Source organism: Haemaphysalis longicornis, unplaced genomic scaffold (genome assembly GCF_048455015.1).
Source record: "Haemaphysalis longicornis isolate Haplotype H1 unplaced genomic scaffold, Haemaphysalis longicornis Haplotype H1 scaffold_14, whole genome shotgun sequence".
In the NCBI taxonomy this organism is placed as follows: Eukaryota; Metazoa; Arthropoda; class Arachnida; order Ixodida; family Ixodidae; genus Haemaphysalis; species Haemaphysalis longicornis.
This window is the reverse complement of record NW_027526245.1, coordinates 33,956,910-33,982,887: the sequence shown is the minus strand read 5'-3', so window position 1 is coordinate 33,982,887 and position 25,978 is coordinate 33,956,910. Positions and strand designations below refer to the sequence as shown.

Genomic DNA, 25,978 nt, shown 5'->3' with positions numbered 1-25,978 from the left:
CAACGGAGGCGCGAGCGCACGTGCACTGCGAGGGGGAGATCACGCAAGAGATCACGCCACGAACGCAGGCAGTCGTTCTCGGAGGTCGAACAAGACGCAAGGACCTTTGCTCGTTTCCTCTCACTACAGTCTATCGAAACTAAGCTTGAAAGCCTTGCGTCGCTTGACAAGAAAGTATCCTCCTGTATAGACCAAGTCGCTCACTTGCAAACTACTGTGCGTACATTAGAACTTAAGATTGATGACCTCGAAAATCAGTCAAGAAGGTCAAATCTGCTGGTATTTGGCGTCCCGGAAGAACAAAATAAAAGAACAAAATAAAAGTTGATTTGTACAATGTACGCACACAGTCTTACGTCTTTCTTAATTATGTAATGGGCGAACTTTCACGGGAGAGTTACGGTTACCGATGATCTCCCCCTCTCGAGCTTCGCCCCACTTATCATCATTCATTCCGTGGATATGGCGTGATTTTTTTTTCTCGAACCGAACTTGGCAAACTTCTCCTATGCCCTTTCGGGCCGAGGAATTGCCACAAGACCACTTGCTGCAGCCAGAGGCTACTGGCAATTGTTAGTGATCTGACAGATATGAATCAGCGCGACCTCACGCCGAGCTCAAATCAGTGGTAAGCACTGCATTCAAAACTAAGGAAGATAGGAAATCGGAGAGGGGCACTCTGCTCATTATCGTGGTTACTTAGTCGTTCGGTAGAAGACAATAAAAAAGCACGGAAGCTACCTTTAGGGCTCTAGGTCCTATACTCGCAGTTGCTTCCGTGACATCTTCGGTGGCACAATCCGGGAACGCGGCCTTTGGAGCATCACGAATATAGCTTTGCCATTCTACCGCATTCGAAAGACCCATGGTGACGTCAGGAGCAGCGCTACGCGAGCGCGCACGCACTTGAACAACCCGCTGCAGCAGCCCGTCCTGACGTAGCTACCCTGAGCTCCCACATCGACTGTGTTGTTCCACTGGCCTCGATGGGAAGATCGCCAAGGCAACGAATGATGACGCGCTGCAGTAAGATTTCGAGGGAGCGGCAGAGTTCACTTGTAAGGTTTCATACGCCGTCTCTGGGACACGATTTCAACTTAGAAAGGCCCACCCACTCACTCGCGTAGCCAGAGAAAGCATCACAGAATCGGGCAGTCGCGCTTCCCAGGCTTCATATTCCAGCATTCGCAGGGAATCCCCACGACAGGCAAGCATTCTGGGACCTTTTTAGTCGAACCGTTTATGACAACACCGAGCTGCCCAAGATGGAAAATTTCGCGTACCTACTACGGCGGAGCCATCTAGGGAACCGGCTTTGCGACTGCACACTACGACCTATCGGTGAGTACCTCTGTTGAGTGATCTGGCCAGCAAGACGTGCTCATCAACAAGCGCATCGACCACCTCCTGGCATCCAGGCCGAAACGAAGCTCAATGGATATCTTGAGACTGCGCGAATTGCACGACCAGATGCATTTCCGTGTCAGCGTCCTGGAAGCCTTGGGAGTTCCGTGAGGGCGATTCGCCGTGGTCCTCAAACGTGTGCTGTTCCGATGCCTGCCCGATGACTTGACTCGGTTGTATCAGGAGAGGGTAAGGAGATCGCTCAAGGACGATTCATCAACAAACAGCTTGCGCGAAGGGAGAATACATGGAAATTTTACGAATCCAAAGTGACATTTGTGTGGAAGGGAAAGGAGTACAGCCTCCATGGAACGCATCTCGCCGATTTGCCCGGAACGACGACTTTAACACTCCAGGACAACCGGAGGCACCCGACCCCTCATCGTCCGCTTTGCCCACAGAGTCTGAATCCCCATCCCCACCGGCGTAACCTCCTCTGACAGCCCCGGTCACACCAGGTTCACTCCGGGTCCTCGAATCACGGTTCAGTTCGCGACAATCACGATACAATTTGTGAACATCACAAGAAGCTTTACCATAACAGATACACAGGTACACCTCCAAAGCCACATTGAATTTGGGCTCTGACCTAATATTAACCAATTAAAGTTCTGCCATTTGTCGGCAGTGGGTGGCAGCATTGGCCATTGTTGATGCCTATTTTTCACTTGACCTTGTTCAGTTCAAGATTTGCGAAGTTTCTGAGCTGCCATAATATAGCGCTCAGAAAATAGGGAGTGCCAAATCTCTAAAATAGCATCTCGATGGCAAATGCAATAGTCATAAAAGTGAACCTGAAGCTTCTGGTAATGTAGCAGAAATAGAATACTTACAATCAGTAATTGGAAGCAGGGTTAAAAAAGTTATTTCTTTTGCAGTGCGCAGCCAGAAGTGGCAAAGACCGGAGATGCCGAGCGGAACGCGTTCCGCTCCGCGCTAGCAGACGACGCTCGCTTTCCTAGCGCAACTCGCAACCGCAGCGCCGCGGTGGCGAGAGTCGCGGTTGGCCGCCTTCTCTCCACGGCCGCGGCGGGGAGATACGGAACTGAAACTAAAGCGTGGCAAACTGTTCGCATGGCGACGCAGTGAAACATCCCCCATGGCGAGGGGCACGATCAAATGCAGAGCATTTCCGGGGGCGCACGACGTTAAAGGGACACTGACACAAAAATTTTGCATCTTGTTTTGTTTTTGTTGCGATAAGTAGCTAGTGACCTACTTATAACCTGTAGAAGCCTCATTTGCTTCAGCGTGCGACGGTTGTTTCATAGAGATATTATACTGACTCTAGAGGGAAAGCGCGCCGCTGAGCCGCGCCGCTGAGCCAATGCATTGGAACCGTACGACACACAGTGGCAGACATGATACAACGATTTGAAGGTTGCCAGCTGAGTTTTTACTTACTAAAAACGGCGAAAGCGATGGGTTGTAATCTGGCAACGTGCTACTGTGGCGTTTCCGCGTCTGGCTAGCGAAGCATGCCGGGATTAATTGTAACATGGCGGACCGCTGGCCAGGCGGATTTTGTGTAGGCGGCGTCGACAGCATTGCGTAGTTTATCTCCTGTGGGTAGGTAACCGAGGTGTTTTCGGTTTAGCGTACGTGTGACTTATATGTACTGAGACTATTTGAGCAAGATGTGGCAACGCTCACACAACACTTGCGCGCAAGCTCGAATGCGACTGATCGCATGCGCGAGGACGCCAAGGAGTCAGCTGATCCGTACTGGGCGCACAGATAAATGAATCTCCGTATGATCTCCGTGCATTTTCGCGCTGCGCCGCTTTATTTGCCATTCTGTGACATTTTGCGAGTCGCTCAAGGCTTTTCAAACGAAATGAAGTGAACTGTGGCTTTAGCTCAATGTGAAACCTTTATTGACACAAAAAAACATCGCATGGGCCAACGCTGATATTGCTGGTGAGTCGCGGCGCTTTGAAGCACAGGAACGAAAGAGCGCGGTCGACCGCAGGCCAACGGAGTGGAAGAATGCATGCCAAGGGAGTATGCGAAATACAGTCCGCGGCGTGTCCCGTTTTCCTTTCTGTCTGTATTCGTCAAGTTCTAGCTGCTTTCCACCACCTCAAAGGGAAAGCTTGCGGGACTGAATGCGCAGTATTGAATGGGCAGTAATTTACCGCACATAGCGCACGAGGAGACAACACTGACTTATTGATTTATTGTGACTGATTAAAAAAGAAACCGCATTTCGGTACCTATTTTTTCGTTCTACCTTCAAGAACGATTGCGCGAAAGTTCGAAGCACGAAGAGCTGTAAGAAGTTCCATGAATAAAATAACTGGAACCGAAGGATTATAAAAGCTCTTTTTATTTCCCTTCCAACGGGAACGATCGCTGGCTGCCACTCCGTAGCCTGTAGTGAACTTGCGGTAGTCAAGGTCAGATCGGAATCGCTGTTCCGGCGTCAGTTGAGGGGCAATAGATAGGGTGCTTAACGTGGAGAAAGAATGACAGCCTCGCAAGCGCCCGGGGAGGCACTTGCTCAGCGCGGCCATCCGAGTTGTATAACTTGTATACGTTTTGCACGCACGCAATCTGAGCCGGAGACTGCACACACACACTGCGCAAGTCAGGCGCAAGGGCCTCGCCACTTCCTAGCACACTTAAAAAAAATCGAAACCAAAACTGAACGACGCACTTACTCTTTCTTCGCTAATTAGAGCTTAATTACACTAAAAGTTTTTTATAAAGCTAGTTTTAATTACTGAGGCAATTATTTGTAACTATTTTGCTTCAGTTCTTTGTTTTAGTTAAATAATTATGGCAGAAATTTTTAGAAGGCTGAATACAATTGATCTGGCAACCATGGGAATTGTATCATGTCAGCGCCCACGATTCGTACGGTCTCGGAGCTCGCTTTACCCCCCTGGGTTGTTTAATTAGAGGCATTTTCAATGCGGCCAGTCGCAGTTTCGGTTTCAGCGAGTGCCGCGAAACGATGGATTTTATGGATTTTGTGTGAACAAAGCTGACCACGTGACCGTCGGAGGGATATCACAGAGCAGAGCCGCCGTAGCACTGTCGAATCCGCATCGACGGCAGTTTCTGCGAATGCCCCCACGTACTGATCTCGTGAGGCGCCTAATTAAAAAGCGACCGTGGATGTGACGCAGGCGCTGCGAGTGCAAATGCTACCGCGGCTAAAGAACGACGCGCGACGCTAGAGACGGTGGGTGGCAAGACGCGCACTGGGAGCAGCCGGCCGGTCTGCCTACAGGTCCGCCTACAGATGTGTTCGGCTAAGCACTGCGGCGGATATTCGAGTGCCGCTCTCGTAAGCGATGCAGATGACAATTTTTAATGCAACCCGCCATCGCAGCATTAACTCCTTTCTCATGTAAGCCACCATGGTCGGGACTTGGGGACAATTTCGTGCAGCGGTAACAAGCTATCACTCGAGCTACCTGCGCAGGCCTGGGCCACTTCGCGGCCGTGGCCGCCGCCTGCACAGCGACCGTGCGGCTAGCTCAGTGGGCTTTTCGGGCCTCCGGCGCGTTTTCGCATCCAATGGTAATAAAAAGTAATAGAAGCAGAGTGCCCGGAATCGCTGTAGAACTTTGGTCGCGGCCAGCTGCCCGATGAGCTGACGAAATCACGGCGCCTCCGCCGCCAACAATCGGGTCTTTAGTTCTCGAGAGCAGAAGCTCCGTCCTCCGGCCCTCCGATCGGAGCGGCGAGCCGGGCGAGCCGGCGAAAAACGCCGGCAGTGCGGAAGCGGCAAACACAAAGTCGTGACGTGTTTGGATGTTGTTTATTTACAAAATATCTGCGGGATGTCGATTGCGCGTGGTCCTCTGCTGGCTGCTCTGTTGCGTTTTGCACATTTTAAAATTGATTTTAAATATGTTCTAGGCTGTATTCGCTGCTGATATTTTGCAGATGATGTATATGTGTTCCCACCAATCTATCTCCGAAGTTATCTCGCCTTCAAAATTTTGCGTCAGTGCCCCTTTAAGTAGTTTGCGTTACGTTAATGTTGTTGCACTTGTGGCAACTGCTGACGAGAGAGCGCTCGTCAGCAGTAAAAATGGCAGCCTCGGCGCACGTCGAGTCCGAGAGAGGGGAGAGAGTGTCCTTGAAACGTGCCTGGGCGCGCTATCGAATGTTGATCGCGCCGATAGCGAAACGTCTGAGCCGGGCATGTCGAGGCGAGCGATGCGGACTACTACGGACGCCTAGAACGGGTGACATCGTGAGTTAAAGAAATGCTCTGCATTTAAAAAACAAGGGCAGCCTGTGCGGCAGTTCTACACGAAGAGGCCAACGGACACAACGCGAGTAAATTCTACGTTTCGGAACCGTCCAAGTCGTCTGCTGGTGCCGCACACTACTGTGGAGGATTCCTGCTTGCTGATTATGTCGTCTTGATGAACTACCCGAGAACGTTTTACAGGAACAATATGCGGAAAAAAGTACGGAACCTTAATTTAGTCTCCTATTTGAGGCCTCCTGAAGGAAGCATGAAATTATTTGGAGCACCCGAACGACAACTTCGAGAGGCAATAAAAATCAAGGTGCGCCGTGGCATTATATTGTTGCGAGAAACAAAACGTAATCTTTCAATTTGAAAAGACGTCAAGGGTCAAGCAGAGCTTCTATGAGGTTTAGTCATTGTCACATTACCTACCAGGCAAAATGACAAGTTTCAATGCCACCAAAACCAACTGTTGTCGATGAGTCGTTAAGAAAAGCATGAAGAATGAAAGAAGGAGTTCAATTTAAATTGTGGCTCCTTGACGTTGGCAGTTTTGCATCCTCTACCTTGTGATCAAGTTGGTGAAAGCGTCGCGTGTCCGCATACGTCATACGTGTCCGCATACGTCATATAAGCTTTGCGTTAATGCTCCAGTCCAGTAACCTCAAAGACACAACATATGGAAAACTCTTGACTGCAACAATATGTCAACTTGATAATGAAGCGAGGTTCTGTCTATGCCTTTGAGAGTGAAAACCTTGTACACGTCCAGTAAATGAGAAGTGGGGTACACTGTAGACTTGAGACCAGTGTTGTGACACCTGCAAAATTCTTGGGAAAGTTGATAGACTAATTAGGTTCACCATTTCCGCAGTACCCAGCAAGCCAGCTACATTGGACACCTCAAGTTCAGATCGCACTACGCCCTTGTAGTTATGTATATCCCCAAGCAGGAAAGCAAGCCTGCACAGATTTCTGCGCGAAATTCTGCCTTTTATATCTGGCTGTTTGGAGCAAGACGCAGTTGCAGGGCCCAGTGCTGGACATTCAGAAGCCTGATCTTCGTCAACTAAAGAAAAGTAATTCTTTCTCTGATGGAGCCTTTTTGCAATATAAGAAATTCGTCAATCTGTGCTACCACAAGGAGGACCATAAGGTACGGCCTTAATAGAACCTCTTTGCCACTTAACCCTGCAAAAGCGCATGTGAAGGTGTCATCGACACACGTAAACGCCTGGCCGCAAGAGAAAATCTCGAGAGGCGATCTTGAAATCAAATTTAGACCCAAGAAGGCCTGCATCCCCGAACCAAAATCAAGAGCAAAGGAATAGCAGTTAAAGTAAAAAAACAGCCGGAATTAAAAAAAGTCCTCGAGACACTTAAGTCTGCTCAAGTGCTTAGGAGGCGAAACCCGGATGATACAACAACTTCTTTACTGCTATACTGTATTTGAGTCTTTTTGTTCGATTTCATTTCTTCGTTCTTTGGCACGAATTATATCGACCGCCTTCTGTACTGTTACTCCTTGTATGCGTCTCCTTTATCGCTTGCGTGTCTTCGTCTTCGGGGCGAATTACTTCAGCAAGCAGACTGGCACACGCCACAGCCTTTCCAGAATCACGGTTGCTCGCGGATGGTGTGGACCTGTTCTACTCAATACCATCACGTTTGAGTGTTACGCGTCACGCACGATTCAAAAACATTCATGTTTTCAATTCAGAGTTCTGTGAACTCTGTGCACTGGGAGCGTTAGCCCTTCAAAGCTCCTCATTACATATCGATTCCCCAAGTGCACCTGCACTAGGAAGAAGCAGACAATAACGACTACTTTTGTCCCACTGCTGGCAACAAGTCCTGAAAAGTACTAATTATTGGGCAATTGTGGTTTTAATCATAAACAACTTTCACTTTACGGCCTCTGTCTTTCCAGAGATAAATTAGTATTTTGAGGGCCTGATGAATTACATCACCCTATCCCCCGTACCCCCTTCTGGGTACTTGCCAAAAACTTTGAGGGCATCATCATCATCATCACAATAATATTAATCGCAACAAGCCGGCATAGCAGAGTCCATACAGCATCCGGCTGCTATGAACAGATGACGCGGGTTTCAATCCCACCGGATAAAATGTGTTTGTCTCTATTTATTATGCACAGCGGGTGCCATTTTATTCACCGGACAAGGGCGCTTTTTCGCACAATCGGGCACTTAAGGATCAAGCCATAAACACTTCAGAAGGCACGGCTTGGTTCAAGATTTGCTGTAGCAATAGCAGTCCAAGAAATTCGACAATTGCATCACGTCAGACCAGCTCCGTTTTCAGCACTTACATCCTATTCAAGCTTCCAAAAAATTCAATTATGAAAATTGGCGGCGTATCAGCTCCTTTGGTTGCGAATGTCCACGAAAGACGATAGTTGACTGGCGTCCCCTGGCAAGTAAATGCATCCCTTCTCTTTCCCGCCGACCTCTCACGCTGTTCCTCTCCTCTCTCGTTCCTCCCAAGATAACACGCTGAAGGTTTGCCCAAGTCAAATAAAATTTACCGCGTTCCACTGGCCCACGTCGGGTGCCTCGATGCCAGTGCTGTAGTACGGCGGAGACGAGCGTGAATCGTGGTACCCTACCACAAGGTTTCTAGAACCACATTGCACTACTCCACGAGCGTTCCAAGCGGAACGTGAACCCTATCTAGTGGAACCTTTCGTACCTGTTGCTGTTTGATTTTTTTAATGCTGCCAGGCAGCGCGGGCAACAACAGACAACGGTTTTCTGCAGCTGATGTAGTATTTTATTTTTCACAAAAACCAAGCACTTGTGAATTTTTCAAAATAGGAACCCTGTGAATATCACACATGTACTGATTTTTTCCCTTTATATTTGCGTAATGTCTTGTTTTTGTTCAACAATGTTGACAAGTATGAACATTAACACCGGACGTAGACGTTTAGATTACCGTGTGGGTATATAGGACTATTGCGCAGTTTCTGTTTCACTTTGGCCAGGTGGCTGAATCGAGTCCTAGACAGCCAGACAGACACAGACAGACCAAAATTTCAGTATTTAGGTACCCAAAGAAGACTATCGTCTTTAAAAAAACGTGTTTTTTTTTAAAACAAACAGCCCTTTTTTAGAAAACGGCATTCACTATTCAACTGGTGTAGAGTTTATCATGTGAATCGCAAAACAGAACGCCAACGACTCAAATGTTAAGGAATTAAATGTTTGCAGGTAGAATTCATCCTGCTGTGAATGTCCGTGAGCACGGCCAGGCGCTGTGCGCAGACAAGAAATGGCCGCGCGAACCTTCTGCCGCCGCGAGTCCAGTTAAGCTTCCCGCTAACGTCTGCTAGGAAACGCCCACTTCGCTGTGCTGGTCAGCCTGACTGTACGATGTGAAAAAGTAGTGTGGCAAACTGACGGAAGCATGTGGTTTACGATGCATGTGTTTGCTACCAAGCGGCACAAACCATGTTCGTTTTTCAGACAGCTAAAATGCACATTCGAGGGAAAAAAATACCGGCGATAGGTACATGTTCCGCAAGGGAGACTATATGGTTCGGGAGTTGATATTAGTGGGGTGATTAGGAACTTCCAATTCTTTTTTTCGTCTCAAACAACATGTACTCAAATGAAATCTTCTAGCTTTCGGCCTGAACTGCTGCTGCACATAATTAGTTGCATCACATGAGTTTACTTGCCCGGTCTTGATGGTTTATTTAGGCCTGAATTTTGCCAACAATTAACTTTTATTAGGAGGCCATTTATTTGAGAAAAAAAACATTATTTACTCGATCTCAAATACGTCTTGTACAGACTTGAGGAATATAAAAAAAAACACTCCGGCTGAAGCTTTGGCACTACCTTTTCAAAAACGTCTCCCAAAAGGCACCATTTCTTGCGTTTTTGCGCAACCAAGAAAACGCCAAAATTTCGTACATGTCTTAATGATGACGCGACAATTAAGAACAACAAAAGTAGAACGTTTTGTAGCACGTGCAGCTTTCCCGCTCATGGCAGTCCTTTCAACAGTGATTACTCTGCAATTTTTTAGCGAAGTGAAAAGGTCTCTTGCACAGCTAATATTTGGGGTGAATACTTGCTTTGTGCACAGTTTCAATTCGCGCACGTGGCGCGACTGGGTTCCTAAGCCATGGGAACTATCCCATAGAAATGCATGGGGAGTTATATTTGACAGCGAATTACACAAAAAAATATTCAGAAACCTGAAATATTCTTTTAGCGTTTTAATCTTCGCGGTGACTTCTAGCTTTATGCCAAATATCCTTTTCCTAAAGTGGGTTTTCTAGGTTCCCGAGAGGTTGTAATTTTGAGCGAGAAAGCTGGGTATGAATATTTGCATACATACCTTCACTCTAATTTAAAAATTATTCCCTCCGACTACATTTTGATTTTTCGCAGAAGCTTTAGGGAGCGCTCACAGACCAACTTTTGTCAACGGAAATACTTTCTACTAATATCCTCGTATAACTAGCCTGCACCTAGTCCAAATTTTACCAGCGAATCTGTTGAGCAAATCATTATTTTGCGTCTCCACAGTTGAAAAAACGAAGAAAATGCCGAACGCATTTACTGAGCGCGTTCCTGAGTTAAAACATCAACATAATGCCGAGCGCTTGCGTGCGCGAGGCTCGCGGTGACCGCCGAACGTTTCCGGCGGACGTTTGTTAATCCAAGCATACCCGCTTAGAGAGATTGGCCGCGGCGACCCAACGGCAGTTATAAAGACCACAAAATACTGAGTGGTCCTGTGTGTGCGTGCCTCACGGCGACCGCCCAGCGTCCCTGGAGCACGTTTGTCAAGACAAGCATTCCAACTTGGAGAGATTGACCAAGATTGTCGAAAAAAAAAATCTCTAGCGTTCGCCCTAATCATGGCAACACTTGCTCGGAAAGACACCTCATGGCGTACGCCCTTCGAAGGTGATGCCCAATGATTATCACTTTGCGAAAAATTCCATGCTCACACTTATAGCAACAATGATGGTCGTTGCGGCAGCGAAGAAGCCAATCGGCTGAAATCGTGGACTTAAACCGTCGTGATGGTCGTGAAGGCAGCGTACAGCTTCGCTCCCTTTAATCCTAACGCATTAGTGTGAGCGTCCTTCATTTTTTTAAAGAAAATTGCCAATATCCGGTTTCGGAATCGGGGCCATTTTACGTGGAGTAACCCTCAAGTGTTTCTATGCGGACACTTCGGCGTGTTTCCAAACGCTTAGCTGCGCAGAGCACTCGCGTGACGTGTGATGGCACTGCGCGCGCTATTCTTCTGAGCGCCTGCTAAAAGAAGCCCGCCGTTCGGGCTTTTGATGAGCTCCCTTGGAGCGGCGTTTGCGGCTCAGTCTGGCGGCGGTAACAGGATTGAAGTGAACGGTGATGACGAGTACCAAGTTATTTTGCCCCAACTGCCGACAGGACGTATCGTGTTGAATACGGTGTTTCTTCACGGGGACGTGAAAGCCAGACCGTTCCGCGTCGAGGGCTTCAGAGACATGCTCGCACGTGTTGGTATGCTCTCCGACGTGATAGCGTTAGGGGCGTACCAGATCAACCACGTGTGGGCGGTGACCTTCAAAAGTGCCGAGGCTACAAAGAAGATGCTGGCGGCCGGCGAGCAGGAAGTGAAGGGACGCCGGTGCCTCGTCGTGGATCCGCAGGACCAGAAGGTGAGGCTTAAGCTTCACTGGCTGCTGCACGGCGTTGAAGACGAGGACGTGCGTACCGCCCTTGCTTCTTATGGCAAGGTCATTGAAGTCACCAAGGAAAGATGGCGCCTGCATGGAGTGCAGGACAAGGGGTCCACGACGCGGGCAGTAACGCTCAAGCTCAAGGCCGGGTTGACGGTGGAAGATTTGCCGCATCAAATCAGGGTCGCAGGCGAGTTGGCCCTCTTGGTGGCGCCAGCCAGGCCCATGCAATGTTTGCGCTGCCAAGGGACTGGTCACGTTCGCCGTGACTGCAAGGTGCCTCGCTGCTCGAAATGCCTTCGGTTCGGCCATGCAGACGCGGATTGCGTCCGCACTTACGCCAACGTGACGGGGCCTGCGGGTAGAGAAGAGTTTTCAGAGCACTTGATGGACGTGGCCGAGGCGGAAGCAGCAGCACAAGCCACGGGAAACCTGGAAAAGGTGGAGGCGACCCCTGCAAGTCCGTCCCAAGACACGGAGCCAAAGAACCAGGAGGAGGCGGCAGCGTGTGTTACTGCGATTCCAGTGGACGGTTTAGAAAACCAACAGCCCACTGAAGTCGAGCCCGAATCAAGTGAGGATGAGACCATGGAGGCAGGCGGGCAAGCAAGCGCTGGGAACAACGGCAAGCGCGGCCTTGACAAGACGGACGAGGGAGAGGAAGATAGAGCCATGGCCACCAGCGAAGAGCCGCCGCTGAAAACTAACCCGGGGCGACGCTCTTCCTCTGTGAAACCGCGTCCCAGCGTCGTGAAGAGACGCGGACGCCCAGGAACGCCGGCAACGAAGCAACCGGCACCAGCAACACCGTCGACGCAGCAGCCACCGCCTGTCTCCACGGCGGAGGAGGGCAGCGTCTAGCGAAACGCGGACGCGAAAGGGCGAGCACCATGACGGCGGTCTCTAATATTTAAAGGCAGGCGAAATGGAAGGGTCCCTGAATGTAGCAACATTATACGTCCGGGGTCTGGCTTCAAAGAGAAAACAAAGCCAGGTATATCGCCTTTTAATCGATCAGGACATCGATGTGCTAGCAGTTCAGGAGACGAAGGTGGACGGAGAGGAAGGGACCGAGGGCATGGTGGGCCGTTTCACGTCGAGTTACTACGCTTCTGTAAGTCACGCTGTGGGGACGTCGGCGGGTTGTGTGTTGCTCGTAAAGAAGTTGCCGGGTCTGGAAATGCAAGCGGTCACAGCATGTCTTTCTGGCCGCCTTGTTGTGTGCGATTGCCAGTGCAACTCTGTCGAGTACAGAATTATTTGTGTCTACGCGCCAAATGCATTGGAGGCCAGGTTAGATTTTTTTTATAGTCTCAAGCAACACTTAAACACCGAAATGCGGCTTATGTTATTGGGGGATTTTAACTGTGTACTGTCGAGCCGTGATAAAGTAAGCGAAACCACCTTCAGAGACGCTAGCACTAGTCTGCTAGCTGAGATAGTAGACGAATTCGGCTTGATTGATGTCGGGGAATGCCTTGAGGGTACGAGACGTGAGATTCACACATTTTCAGGGGTGCAGCCACGCACGGCTAGATAGGTTTTATTTTTCGCTAAATTTAATCCAACAATGTCATGGCTATGATGTACAGCCGATTTCTTTCTCGGACCACTGTTTGGTTAAATGCAGACTGGGTAGGAAAGAACAGGACACCCCTTTCTCGTGGGATCTGTGGAAACTGAATGAAAAGCTGTTACATGACGAAATGTTCATGGGTTTTGTAGTAGAAAAAATTACGGAAATAGCTGAAGGCCACAACGGTAAAATCGGGGAGAAGTGGGAGCTGTATAAGCAAGACGTTAAAATAAAAGCCATAGAAAGGTCTAGCTGTATAAAATATGAGGAAAATAGAAAAGAAAACCTTTTGCGAGTAAACCTACAAAAGTTGATTGCGTTGGAGAACAAAAATCCAAGAATGTTCAAAGGCGACATAGGGCAGATTAAGCACAAACTCGAAGTCATTGGCCAAGACCGCTATCGCGGAGCGCTAGTACGGGCGAGGGCGGAACATTGGACGTTCGGGGAGGCACCCACAAAACGGGCGTTAGGAATAGAAAAGACGCAAGCCCGGCGGAATATGATTAAATAAATAGAAGTCAACGGTTATGTAACTTCGGAAAAAGAGGAAGTGGAGCGCGCATTTTTCGATTACTATAAGGCACTGTTCGCGTGCAGAGAAACCGACATAGAAAAATACAAGCGAGATTTTATCGGTGCGTTGCCACGCTTGGATGACGAAAGAAAGGAATGGCTCGAACAAACCTTCTCGGCCGAGGAAGTTAAGTGTGCCATCGAAACCCTGAATCCGGGCAAGTCACCGGGTCCTGACGGGCTTAGTGCGGCGTTCTATAAACATCTGAAATCTTTGATATCTCCTGTTCTTGCCGACATGTACAATCAAGGCTACGAAATTGAAGCGCTTCCTCCATCTTTTTCTACCTCCCATACAATACTAATTCCGAAAACAGACGACATGCAAAAATTAAGGGATGTTAAAGCATACCGACCAATCTCGCTGACAAACGTTGATTACAAAATTTTTATGAAGGTTCTGGGGAAAAGGTTACAAATGGTAATCCAGAAAATTGTAGGTCCACGTCAGACGTGTGGCATCAGGGGTCGTAACATATTTACGAATATCCACAAGGCGAGGAGCGTACTGGAATGTTGCGATGCAATGGGCTCGGGCGTGGCGATTCTCCAGCTCGACCTGGAGAAAGCCTTTGACTGCGTCTCCCACAAGATCCTGTTTTATGTTTTAGAGCACATCAACCTTGGTTCTGTCATTGTACGGGGAGTGGCGATGGCGTACCGGAACGGCACTACACGGTTGATAGTGAATAAGGAATTGGGAGCGGTCATCGAGGTGCAGCATTCGGTGCGCCAGGGTTGCCCCCTAAGTCCTTTATTGTTTTGTGTATACATAGAAGCGCTGTGCCTCAGCATCATTCATAATGCTAAAATAAGCGGATTTAAATTACAGGAGACAGAAGTCAAACTTCTCGCCTATGCTGACGACATTGCCGTTGTTTGCTCGAACAAAGAAAGCGTGATGTTCGCCGTGGAAACAGTGAAGCATTTTGGGGAGGTCACGGGGAGTCTGGTAAATTGGGGAAAATGCCTTGGGTTTTGGCACGGTGAATGGATGTCAACGCCAGCGATCTTTGCTAATGTAGCTTGGGTAACCACCCCAGTAAAGTACTTGGGAACCCCTGTGGAATACTATCGCGACAGTGAGCCCTACTGGCGGGGGCAGGTGCAATCACTGAAAGAGAAAGCGGAAAAAATGAAAGCAACTGGGCTGTCAGCGTTCGCGAGAGCCACGACTTGTAATCTTTTCTTCGTGGCAAAGCTTTGGTTCGTTATGCAAGTGCTGCATTGTTCGCGTTTGAATGTCCAGAAACTGCATCGCGTATTTGCTGTTTTTGTGTGGGGGTCCACGTGGGAAAGGAGCAGTAGGACGAATTTGTTTCGGCGAATCCGTGAAGGCGGATTAGGACTGACTCATCTGTTTGTACGGCAACTCGTAAATCGATTTTTATTTCTACGCGATGTACAGGACCCTTTTCTACGCACTGTAATCCAAGTTCGGTTAATGCGTGCTTTGCCAGAATTTGTGGTTTCTTCAAGTTGCATGCCAGGTAGTGTCCATGGATATTTTAAAGAAATTGTTTTGTCATTCCGATTTTTATCAACGCGTTTTTCGATGGAATATCTGGCCAGTGCAACTAGGAAAAAATTATATAAGGATGTATGTGACGTAGTCTTCCCAGTGCCACTGTATAGAGCTCTGTACAGCAATGGTCGAGGACAAGATGTGTTAAAAAGAGTCAAGCGAATGGAAGTGTCACCTGGGGCAAATACTTTCTTTTTTAAATTGCACACGGGTACACTTTCAGTCGCTACTTGGATGAATGAAAGGGGGCTCTCGGTTCCATGGGGAACCGACTGCAAACCGATTTGCAAACAACCCGAAACTGTGGAGCATGTTTTTCTTCATTGTTGGGCCGCAGTGTTCCTTTGGGATGTCTTCCAACGGTCACTCCAGAAAGATTTTCCACTTAATCCACACGGTATTCGTTTTTTGTGCATTGATAGAGAGGATGGTGTACAATTTGACAGTGTCATGTTGTTAGGTCTGCACAGCATTTGGCGTTCTCGCATGGCTTGGCTGCATTGCGATGTCGACGCGCGACCAACGAGACAGTATTTTAGGGAAAGTGTGTCACAGTTTGTTGAAGTTCAGAGAGCGAAGAACTCTCCGCCAGAGTGGTTATCTAAAATTGAACCCCTGACTACGCTTAGGGAATTTTAAATGACAACACCGGGCCTGGGGGGCATGGCGGCATTACTGTGATTTTTTTCTTTGTCATTTTACCTGGTACCTTGTGTTGCTGTCCGAGATGGGCAATAAAGAAAAAAAAAAGGCTTTGTGGCCTCGGTGTAGAGTACTGAGCACTGGCGCCGACAGCTTGGGTTCGAGCCCCAGCCGGTCAATCACTTAGCTTTTTTTTTCATTGCTCAACTTTTTTTCTAAATTCAATTTTTTCTATACTCAAATTTATGTGTTTTGTTTTTGTTAATAATAGTGATTAGGTATGTTTTAGGTCGCTTTAGGTTTGGGGCGCAGCCAATGGCGACGTTTAATTGCATTTCTGCATCGCGAGAACAGACAGGTCACGTGGGTGCTCTGTTCAGCGAACCGTTTGGAAATACGCGAGCCGTACACTGTAAACGCAAACTAGCCGGAAATGGAGTTTTAATCAAGTAATGTGCCCTGAAAAGTACTTATAGCAAAAAATGTACTCCCTAGGCATGGTCTAAAAATGTGGACGAACCTCCATGGTAGTACCGTTGCCCATCCGTGTAGCAAAAGGGAGGATTTAGAACCACTTAACACCATTTGTGAGATGGCGTTCGGTTCCTTGTATAGTACCACGTCCAAAATAAACTCCCCCTCTGGGATAATCATCTCAAGCGGGCGGTCGCCATGTTAGTCTTCTGTTGTTTCCGTGTATCAGCACTTCAACCGTGGCCTAATGCTAATTAGAACGAGTAAGCAGGACGCGACGGTTGCATGCAGCTACAAACCCCATACCGTACGTATACCCGTATAGATGCTTCAGCCAGCGCGATCACAGCCACACAGCGCGGCCGTGTTGTTTCAATCTGTTTATTTTGGCGATAGGTGTTGTCAAACTCTGCTGATAACAAAGAGACAGTTCTCGCCGTTGCAAACAATTGCAATGCTCATCTTCTTCGCTTGCTTGCGCATATATAGACGATTGAAATTCTCGTGCCAGCGCGCCAACGCACCCGACTGCAGCGACTCAACTTGCCCTGGCGGCACGACTTGCTGCCCGGATGTAAACAACCTCCGTGCTATCAACGCAGCGCGGCCGGTGACTTGGTGCGGCCGGAGCTTCCAGCCTCGCCTTGGGCCATCGTTTTTTTTTATTTGAGAAGGACTAGTAGTGCCATTTGGTGGAAAGATTTTTATGTGCCCCTGTCACACGAGGAACGGCCGCTAACAGCATTTGGATACGGCGACAGCTGTGGACAGCTCGCTGGTAAGTGGTCTGTTATTAGTCGATGCGTTGATAGGGTTAACTGCGAAGTACCCGTGCCGCACGCAGTACGTACACGCACGGGCAAAGAAAAAAGCGCAAACTCGTTTTATTGTACTTGTTTGTGGCTTTTGGGGTATGCATTCGCATTCTTTTGTAGGCCGGTTTGTAACAGGGCATTCGCGATGAAATCGTTTGTCGCGCGCGGAGTCGTTTCAAAGCAACGTGACGGCAGAGTCCTTCAATGCTTGATGGACTCTGGTGACGGTTACTCAGGTAGCCGAATCGCCTCCGACAGCGGTGCATCGTCGGGCCCGGTCGGTGAATATTGTGGGACTCTGTCTCTCATATGCATCGAACTGCTCGTGTTCTTTTTAGTTAACTGCTCTACTTTGTAATATCTATTTGTTGACGCTCCTGATGGCTTGCCTGTCCAAATATAAGTCTTTGTGTTGTTTTCGTTCAAGTCTCTGACTCATTCTTAGCGCTCTGGTCGGCGAAAGCCGCAGATCAGACGGCCACCCCCTTCGAAAACTGTGCCCTGTAGATTCGGTGAGGTTTTTTGCTCGCTTGAGTCGACTCTTCACATCTAACAGCGTACCGTATTAAGGAAACGGTGACATGCGTAAAAGATGCTATGAGCCTATCGAACGATTAAATGCATATAGTGTGGACCACGACGGCGACGTTGTTCGAAACCGAAATGTTTTTATTCCCTTTCGGATGATAATGAGGGGTCTGCATACAATCGGGGCCCGTCAGTCGCCAGCTAAGGCCACGTAATTAAAAACACAAATTCATGCCCTTATGGAAGAGAACCGAGTTTGCTGTAGCAAGACACAAGTCTGCCGGGCATAAAAAAGGATATCATTTTTTAGAAGAACAATGCACACACTCTTCTTTTGTTGGTAATAACTTTGTCATAATCAATAGTAAGACCATACACAAAAATTACTCCAGTCATCTGACAGACAATTTCGACACGGAGCTTGCAGCTCCAAAAAGTGCACTGTGGTTTTGCGTGACGGAAACTTCTACAATCACGGTAAATTAACTAAGGCAGGTGTGTGTGGCATGCAGCGTTGGTAAGTTTGCGAGAATAGCGTTTCCATTTCAGCTGTTTTTTTTTGGTTGCCATGCAATCACAAGTAATTTGGTGCCATGAACGAGGTTTACGTTAGCTAACAAGGCTGTAGTAACGGTTGCGGCTACAAATGACCTTATGCACCAATCATGCTTGTCAGCTCGGTGACACAGAATATTAAGTTGTCAGAATACGGATGACTGAGTCGCCTAGTTTATCACTACTGTAAAAAAAGAAAGTGTTTTCTGACCCAGCGAAGGACTTTCCTGTATGCCTAGCTGTGTTATAACAGATGACCATACTTGATGAGACAAGCCGTAACAAATTAGCTTTGGATGTAACACCAGGAGGGAAATAGGTGGAGGTATCTGCAAGTATAACTGAAACAGTGGGTGCCTGTCCGGCATGAATTCATTATTTGCTGACACGATTTTCTTCTGCAGATCCTGATACATGATCGAGTTGAATGACTTCATAGATCTTAAGGCAGGATAGGCTGTGCTGTACAAGGCAAGGCTGCATTCGGAAACCAAGTTGGCCCCTCCAGCAGAAGTGACTATTGCCACGGCTTGCAACAGCCGTCCAGCTCGAAAAAGCTGCACTTTTGCTATGAAAGTGAGCTACCATGGTAGGGGAGAGGCAGTGTAAGGGTTTGCATCTTTAACTGTGTGCCCATTCACTTGAATAGATGCAAGCTGGTATCTTAAAGCAAGAGACAGCAGTTAACAAAATCATGCAATACCAAAGTGTTTTTCAGTAAAAAAACAACTAATCTATCAACCTACAGAGACTTGCATTTTCTCTTCACTGTCATTTAAAGTTGTGCTCGAGTGTATTGTGCTATTGTGCTTGTATCTTTTTATTGCTGCCAAATCCACGACGGTTAATGTACTGGCACTTGGTTTTATGAAGCCTTTGCATTCCTAATTTAGGTACTGGAATTCGCAGGGAACCTGGCCTTACAATTTTATTACTGTACCGAAATATTAAGTTCATTTAACCATAGTGTCTGTTTTGAATTTTACGTGTGGGGCATTTTTTTTCGTTTTTGCTTTTTCAGGCAGATGTTCTTTTGACTCCCTGCCTGCATTCCGTGAACGGGGAAGTTAGCCTCCACATCGATGGCCAGCGTGTCTTGACTGCATCATCTTTACTGGGAGGACTGTGTAGTCTGTTTGTATCGTTCTGGGTTTTCAACATTCAATATCCCAAGAAGGCACACAGAGCTCTAACGTTTGTGGAACATGCCTTTTTGGACCTTGCCAGCACCAAACCACGTGTGAAGGATTTAGAACTAATTAACTTTTATCGCATCAATATCACTCACTAATATTTGTTTTCAATCCTGTAATCATTGGATAGTAGTCAAAAAGAATTCCGTATTATATTTCTGACTTTTCTTTTTTTCTTTTTTTACTGAAAAGGGGATATTTGATGGGCCGTTCTGTATGCTGATAATACAGCTATCTTTCAGTGAAGCAATAATATTAACAAACTAATTTAACTTGAAACAATTATCTAAATAATTTTGGCAACTGGTGCGAAATCAATCAACTAAAAATTATCCGAAAAACACGAATTTCTTGGCTTTTTGTTCTCACTCTAAAGAAGCTGTCTCGATGCCACCCATTCTGTTCTATATCATTGCAATTAACCCGCCAGACTCGGTCACTTTTCTTGGCGCATTTGTGTCTTTATCAAAACGCACTGTTATTTTCCGCAGCATATTTTTCGTTCTTTATATTACTCATTTATCCATAACCATCTCACTGCAGTCTGTCTCCTACATCATTTATCTCTTGTGCCTTTACCACCTACAAAATGCTTGTTACCTTTCAATATCAAATCGTTGCACAGCTCTCGCTCATTTCACCACAAATTGAAATGAAAAATTGTTTTGTTGTTGCAAACCACTGCAACCATTTTTTCTTCACTTTGTGTACTTAGTACTAATGCGTACTGATAAGTTCTGATAAATACTGACGCGTTCTCGATCCTCTAGTATTATATAATGATTTCACTTACCATGCGGTTGTGTTTGTACCTATCTGTTTTTCAAGTATTTCTAGTTCTTGTATTATTATTGTTTCTACAATTTGTTCAACTAGCACACAGCTCTCGCTCATTTCACCACCTACTGAATTTTGTTGTTGTTGTAAACCACTGCAACCATTTTTTTTCACTGTGTACTGAGCGCTGATGCGTACTGATAAGTTCTGATAAGTACTGACGCGTTCTCGATCCGATAGTATTCTATAATGATTTCACTTACCATGCGGTTGTGTTTGTGCCTAACTTTGTTTTTCGCGTATTTCCAGTTCTTGTAGTAATATTGTTTTTACGGTTTGTTCAACTAGCATCGTATTGCTGTCTTCAGTTCCTAACTGGCGTGTTATTTAGCAATGTACAATTTGTGATTTCCGATATGAGGTCTCCATAAGTATTTATTTCGGAACCTCCTTGTGTACACCATGTACCATGTAAACTTGTCTGCGAAAGTTCGTTTGAAATAAACCTGAAATCGAGAAAAACCGTGTGAAATCAGTACTCCCGCAGGGAACTAGAAATTCTCCCTAGTGGCCTTGAAAACCTCCTTTCGGAAGGCCTAAAAAATTACCCAAGCTTTCGTCAAACTCTATCCAAAAGAAGTAAATGCTTCCCTTGAACCTCCTAAAAACGCCCCTAAACTAACATAAGTACTTCCAAAGGGAGCCATAATAGGCTCCTATTCAACCGCCTAAAAATTTCATAAACATCACTTAAAAACGCCCTTCAGGAAGTAAACAATACTCCATTTTGACCTCCTTAAATTTTCCCGAACATTTTTTAACACTCCCTAAATACCTCCTTTCTATAACCTAAAAACGCCCTATTTTGAGGAGGTAAACAAAACCTCCCTGTTCCATGTAGTAAAAAAACTCCTACAAGGAGGACCACTAGAGTACAGGCGAAAAAGAAACTCTAGGGAGTATATGGGAGGAAAAAAAGTTTAGAGTGTAGGCGAAACGAGTATTTGCGCTTGTAGCACTGCGTCACGCTCCCTCCGCGAAAGACAGCGCTGTTAATAGAAAGATGCGGGGCCCGCATGCTCCCTGTGTTTCTCCCGGAAAAATTACTCCACAGTAATACATTTGAGCATAGCAGTGAAGCCTGCTTTAAAGGCGCTCGGTGTACAGGACTTCTTCGGGACACACGGGGTCTTACGAAGATGTTTTAAACAGGCACCGGGCCATCATACTACTTCAGAGCTCTTACACTACCCCCGAAGAAACGTCTTCCCAGATATTTATTTGTGTTTAGTAGTGGAGCCGACTCCAACGCACGCCTGTTGTAGCTCTGGTGCTTACGGCGGCATTCGCTATAAGGTACTACGGCATGCATGTTCTTATATAAAAGACATGATATATTCCAGCAGAGGAGTGTCTCCCAGGCAGAGTTAGTATTGTATATAGTACTGTAGCAAACCTCAGCGTTCACGCTATATAGCGCGGAAGGAGCATGCATGTAGTTTTAGAGAGGTCTAATATAAAACCCAGTGCCTGCCTTCTTCCGTGTCAGTCTGCTCATGCGATTTCTGGAGAGGTGCCTTCCCAGGAATGCATGCCTAGCAGTATTGAAGCCGAGTCCAATCGTGTTGGAGTATGGCAGAGCGGTTTGAGCATTCATTGCATAATTCCGGCTTGGGAGGTCCTGCTATTTTTTCGGCAACCTTTGGGTGCCACTCCGCCTCCTGTTTACTCACGCCTCATTGTTGCCTCAGATAAGGAATGAGAGGGCGTCTCGGCCCCTCAACATGAACCTAAGCTTTGTCAGGACCACCGCAACTACGAACCAAGAGTGTGAACATAGTCGCGTTCACGGTTCTGTAACTTCACCAAAAAGGTAGGCACAATCGGATAAAATTTGTCCCATGGAGCCAGGCACGCAGCATGTACCACCATGCCACCCTTCTCCTGCACAATGCATGGGTTAATTCCCTGTGCAAGATTTGTAAACTTTTGCAGCAGACTGAGTTCCTCCTCAACAGTTTTTTGTTGCTGAAAGAAGGGCTTTGTTTCATGAGATGAAGGAAGCTTTGCATGACGAAAGGCTATACAAGAATTGACTTCGTACGTGCTGTCTTCACTGCAAATATAGTCGAAGGACGACGACCGTTCCCCCTCCTGCCCCGTAACTCCTCGCCCGCTCCCACAACTCTCTCTCTTCTCCCCTCTGTGTCCTCTAGTAAACCTAATGGAGGCTCGTTCAATGCAATTACATTATCCCACTTTCGCACTACCTGCGCGTCGTCTGTTGAAATGCACCCATCTTTTACTTAAACATTTGTCTCTTCTTCTGCCTAGAACAGCAGAAGAGACAGCCTTTGTTACGCACGGAATGGAGGCTTTCTGCGTCTGTTTCGACACTCTGTGCTTTCTTTCTCACTTGCTAGTGTAAAATCCAAGCCAAGGTGCTTTCGTAACTCAAAGAACGCGGTACTTACGCCTTAATTCTTTACATCTTGCCTCGAATGTACCCTAGGGTTCCTTCGCGCTAAATAATTGGGACGTGTGTGACTTGCGCTTGCAGTTTTAGTAGCTTGGACGGTTCTTTCTGTATAGACTTCTTGACGAATTCTAATCTTTTAAACTTTTCGCCGGAAGGCTGAATCAAGAAACGGACGGACGGAGAGAAATACAAACATACAGGCCAAAATTTTCTCCCCTAAGTCGCGTGTACTCATGCACAGCTCTTATAAGGTGAGAATAGCGCTAAGTGACGCTTCGCCGTGGCCAATGAGTGGGAAACAGGTGCTCGTGAGCGAAAAGCTGCCCACCCGATGCAGGGCGTGTACGTGGACTGGAATCACCCGGGGGACGCGTGTGGTAAGCCAACGGACACCGACGACCTGATCGCCTTCATCAATGAGCTGGCCGCGCTGGGACTCAAGGTGATTCTCGCGGTGCCTCCGGATCCAGACGTCGTGAAGCACTACGACCTAGTGCGCGCCCTGGCCGTGTGCGAGTACGCGGTTGTGAAGACGCACACACTGCGCCTGCGCGGACTCATCGGCTGCAGCGGGGCCCGAGTGTACGCTGCGCACGTCTTTCACCAGATACGGCGCTCTCTGCCGCCCGACTACCAGCAAAAACTCGCCTACTCCGTCTCGGTGAGCTCGCAATAGTTGTCTTTCCGAAGTTGAGTGGACTAGACTGCACGGGCAGCCCTGGGTTTAGTCGAAAAGGTACAGCGCAGTCCATTTATACCATAAAAATGCGGAGTGACTACCCCCACGGGAAGATGCCTATCGTGCTACTCAAGTCTAAAAGGGCTCACCAAATCACAAACTTGAGAACCTTAGTTGACTGTTCAGTGGACTCAAACGAGCGCAGTTGGCTGCGCATGCATATGTTCCCCCTCGTTCGTCTTCCTCCCTTGCAAATTTTCATCGCGGTCAAACATAAGTCAGTGCATTAGCTCCTGAAGCTCCCGACTTCGGGCTGATCTCCCTAGTGCGCCTGTGCTACGAGGAAAAGAAATAGCAGGAACAATCTTTCAGATTTCTTTGCTTTATTTCCATTTGCTCTTTACAGCTCTTGGCGACAGAGCTCTCCACACTTGTTTCATTTTCTCATTAAGTTTGTACCAGCAGCTTCATCGTCAACGCTGGATCGAGCGCCGGCCCTCGCGCGGCAGCCCGAGCGACATCGTGACATAAGGCGCGCGGCTGCGCCAGCGCACGAGATACAGGGTCGTTCGCCCCGGCTATAGAATTTCAATCCCCTGACTCCCTTATCTTCCTTCGCTCCATGTGCGCTCCCGCTGACCTTTCCTCTGGCGTCACGCTGTTAGGTTAGGCCTCAACGCTCTCCTTTACTCGCATCCCATGCTCTGCTTCCGGCCAGGCAACGACGACGGCAACTCTGGACAAATACCGTTTAAATGTGTAGGGACAGTTAGTCTCATCTCCGGTGATACTGTCCCTACACCCTACACGGACACACACGCCATGCATATATATATATATATATATATATATATACATACATATATATATATATATATATATACATACATATATATATATATATATATATATATATATATATATATATATATATATATATATATATATATATATATATATATATATATATATATTGTAGCGTTTATTATGGTCGCGATATCAGTAATTGGCACAGTCGTTCATACAACGACAATTCCCCGTTCGGGGTATTCGGCTTGGTACACGCCCGGCGACGAGAAGGCAGAAGAGCCACTTGGCCCACGGGCCAATCGAGTATTGCGTGGGAGTTAGCTTGCTTAGCACGAAGAAGCTCGGCTTCAACGTAGCTCTAACTGCTCGTTAGTGGTCCAATAAACCATGCTTCAATATATATATATATATATATATATATATATATATATATATATATAGGGAGTAGTAGAACTTTGAAGATGGTAGAGAACACAAGAGAAGAAAAACTTCGAACAAGGTAAAAGCACGATTGTCGCCTACGTTTCAGCAAAGAGAACTTGCTTTCCTGAGGAAAGCAAGTTCTCTGAGAAAGCAAGTTCTCTTTGCTGAAACGTAGGCCACAATCGTGCTTTTACCTTGTTCGAAGTTTTTCTTCTCCTATATATATATATATATATAAAATAACCCCTGAAGAAGAAAGGATCTCCTTTCGCAACTGTTGGGAACACTAAAACCCTTGTTCAGTGTTTTCCAAGTGTGTGCACCCAAGTTTTAACCTATATATATATATATATATATATATATATATATATATATATATATATATATATATATATATATATATATATATATATATATATATATATATATATATATATATATATATATTTCACCACTTTCTTTCTCACTCAAAAAATTCTTCATTGCTTCCTATGACCCACCACAAACTTCCCTTTGCTTTCCGAGGTTTTCATGACTGCCAACCCTTATTTTCTGTCTTATTTCACCGAGCCCCTCATTTCCCATTTTCTGATTCGCTACATGCTTAGCGAGGGCCTCTGTTAGCGAGGGAAGTCTTGGTGCCAAAGGTAGCTTAAGAGGGTTCAACGCTGGTTGACCACTCTCGACATGTCGTAGACACTCGAGTCACTGCCCGGGGGTTAAAAAGGAGGTCCCCTTCACCCCGACTAGTCCGAGTGGCGCTGGCTACCACCCCCAAGTGCAGAAAACAAAAATACCTTAACATAAATACCCGAGAAAGTGGTGGGGAAACAGCCCCGCCGGTAGCGTAGTGGTTATCGCACCAGACCGGTATTCTGGAGGTCGTGGGTTCGGATCCCATCCGGCTGGCGTTTTTTCACCACTTTCTTTGACTAAAAAAATTCTTCATCGCTTCCTATGACCCACTACAACCTCCCCTTTGCTTTCCGAGGTATTCGTGACTGCCAACCCTTATTTTCTGTCTGATATATATATATATATATATATATATATATATATATATATATATATATATATATATATATATATATATGTAGTATAAAATGGGTATAGCTTCTAACAAAACTGTTTATTGGTCGACGTTTCGGTCGGATGCCGACCTTTATCAAGACAACATTTGGTATTTCTCTGCACGTATTTATAGGCTCGTCGTCCAACGACGCCGAAAAAAGAGAGAGAGAGAGAGAGAGAGAGGGGGGGAGAGGGGGAGAGGGGGGATTTGGGGAGAAAAGCAACAACAAACACACCCTCTCGGCGAGTTGAGGTAAAGGTTAACAAAAAAGAGAAATTGAGAGGGAAAAAAAGAAGACAAAAACAAACCTAAACATGCATAGGAAAGAGAAGAGTACACAAATCTTTCAAAACGCTGTCCTCTATCATTCGTCAGCTTGTAGAAAGAGTGACAGGGACCGCTCGCTTCAGAAGGGCGCCACTCTGCTCAAGAAAGGAAAGCGCAAAGCAGTAACAGAAAGGATCCCACACAATCACTGGGCGCACAGCATTCCAATGGTCACTGACATTACGGAAATAGTTTAC

General features: G+C 46.8%; 1 protein-coding gene across 1 annotated transcript in view; it reads left to right on the top strand.

The window, feature by feature from the left end:
- LOC144164837 (uncharacterized) overlaps window positions 1–25,978 on the top strand; it is a 103,727-nt gene that overhangs the window by 54,816 nt on the left and 22,933 nt on the right. The window contains exon 5 of the mRNA XM_077695095.1: window positions 22,808–23,131. Within this exon, the coding sequence (XP_077551221.1) occupies window positions 22,808–23,131 (324 nt within the window). The remainder of the gene's footprint in view (window positions 1–22,807; window positions 23,132–25,978) is intronic.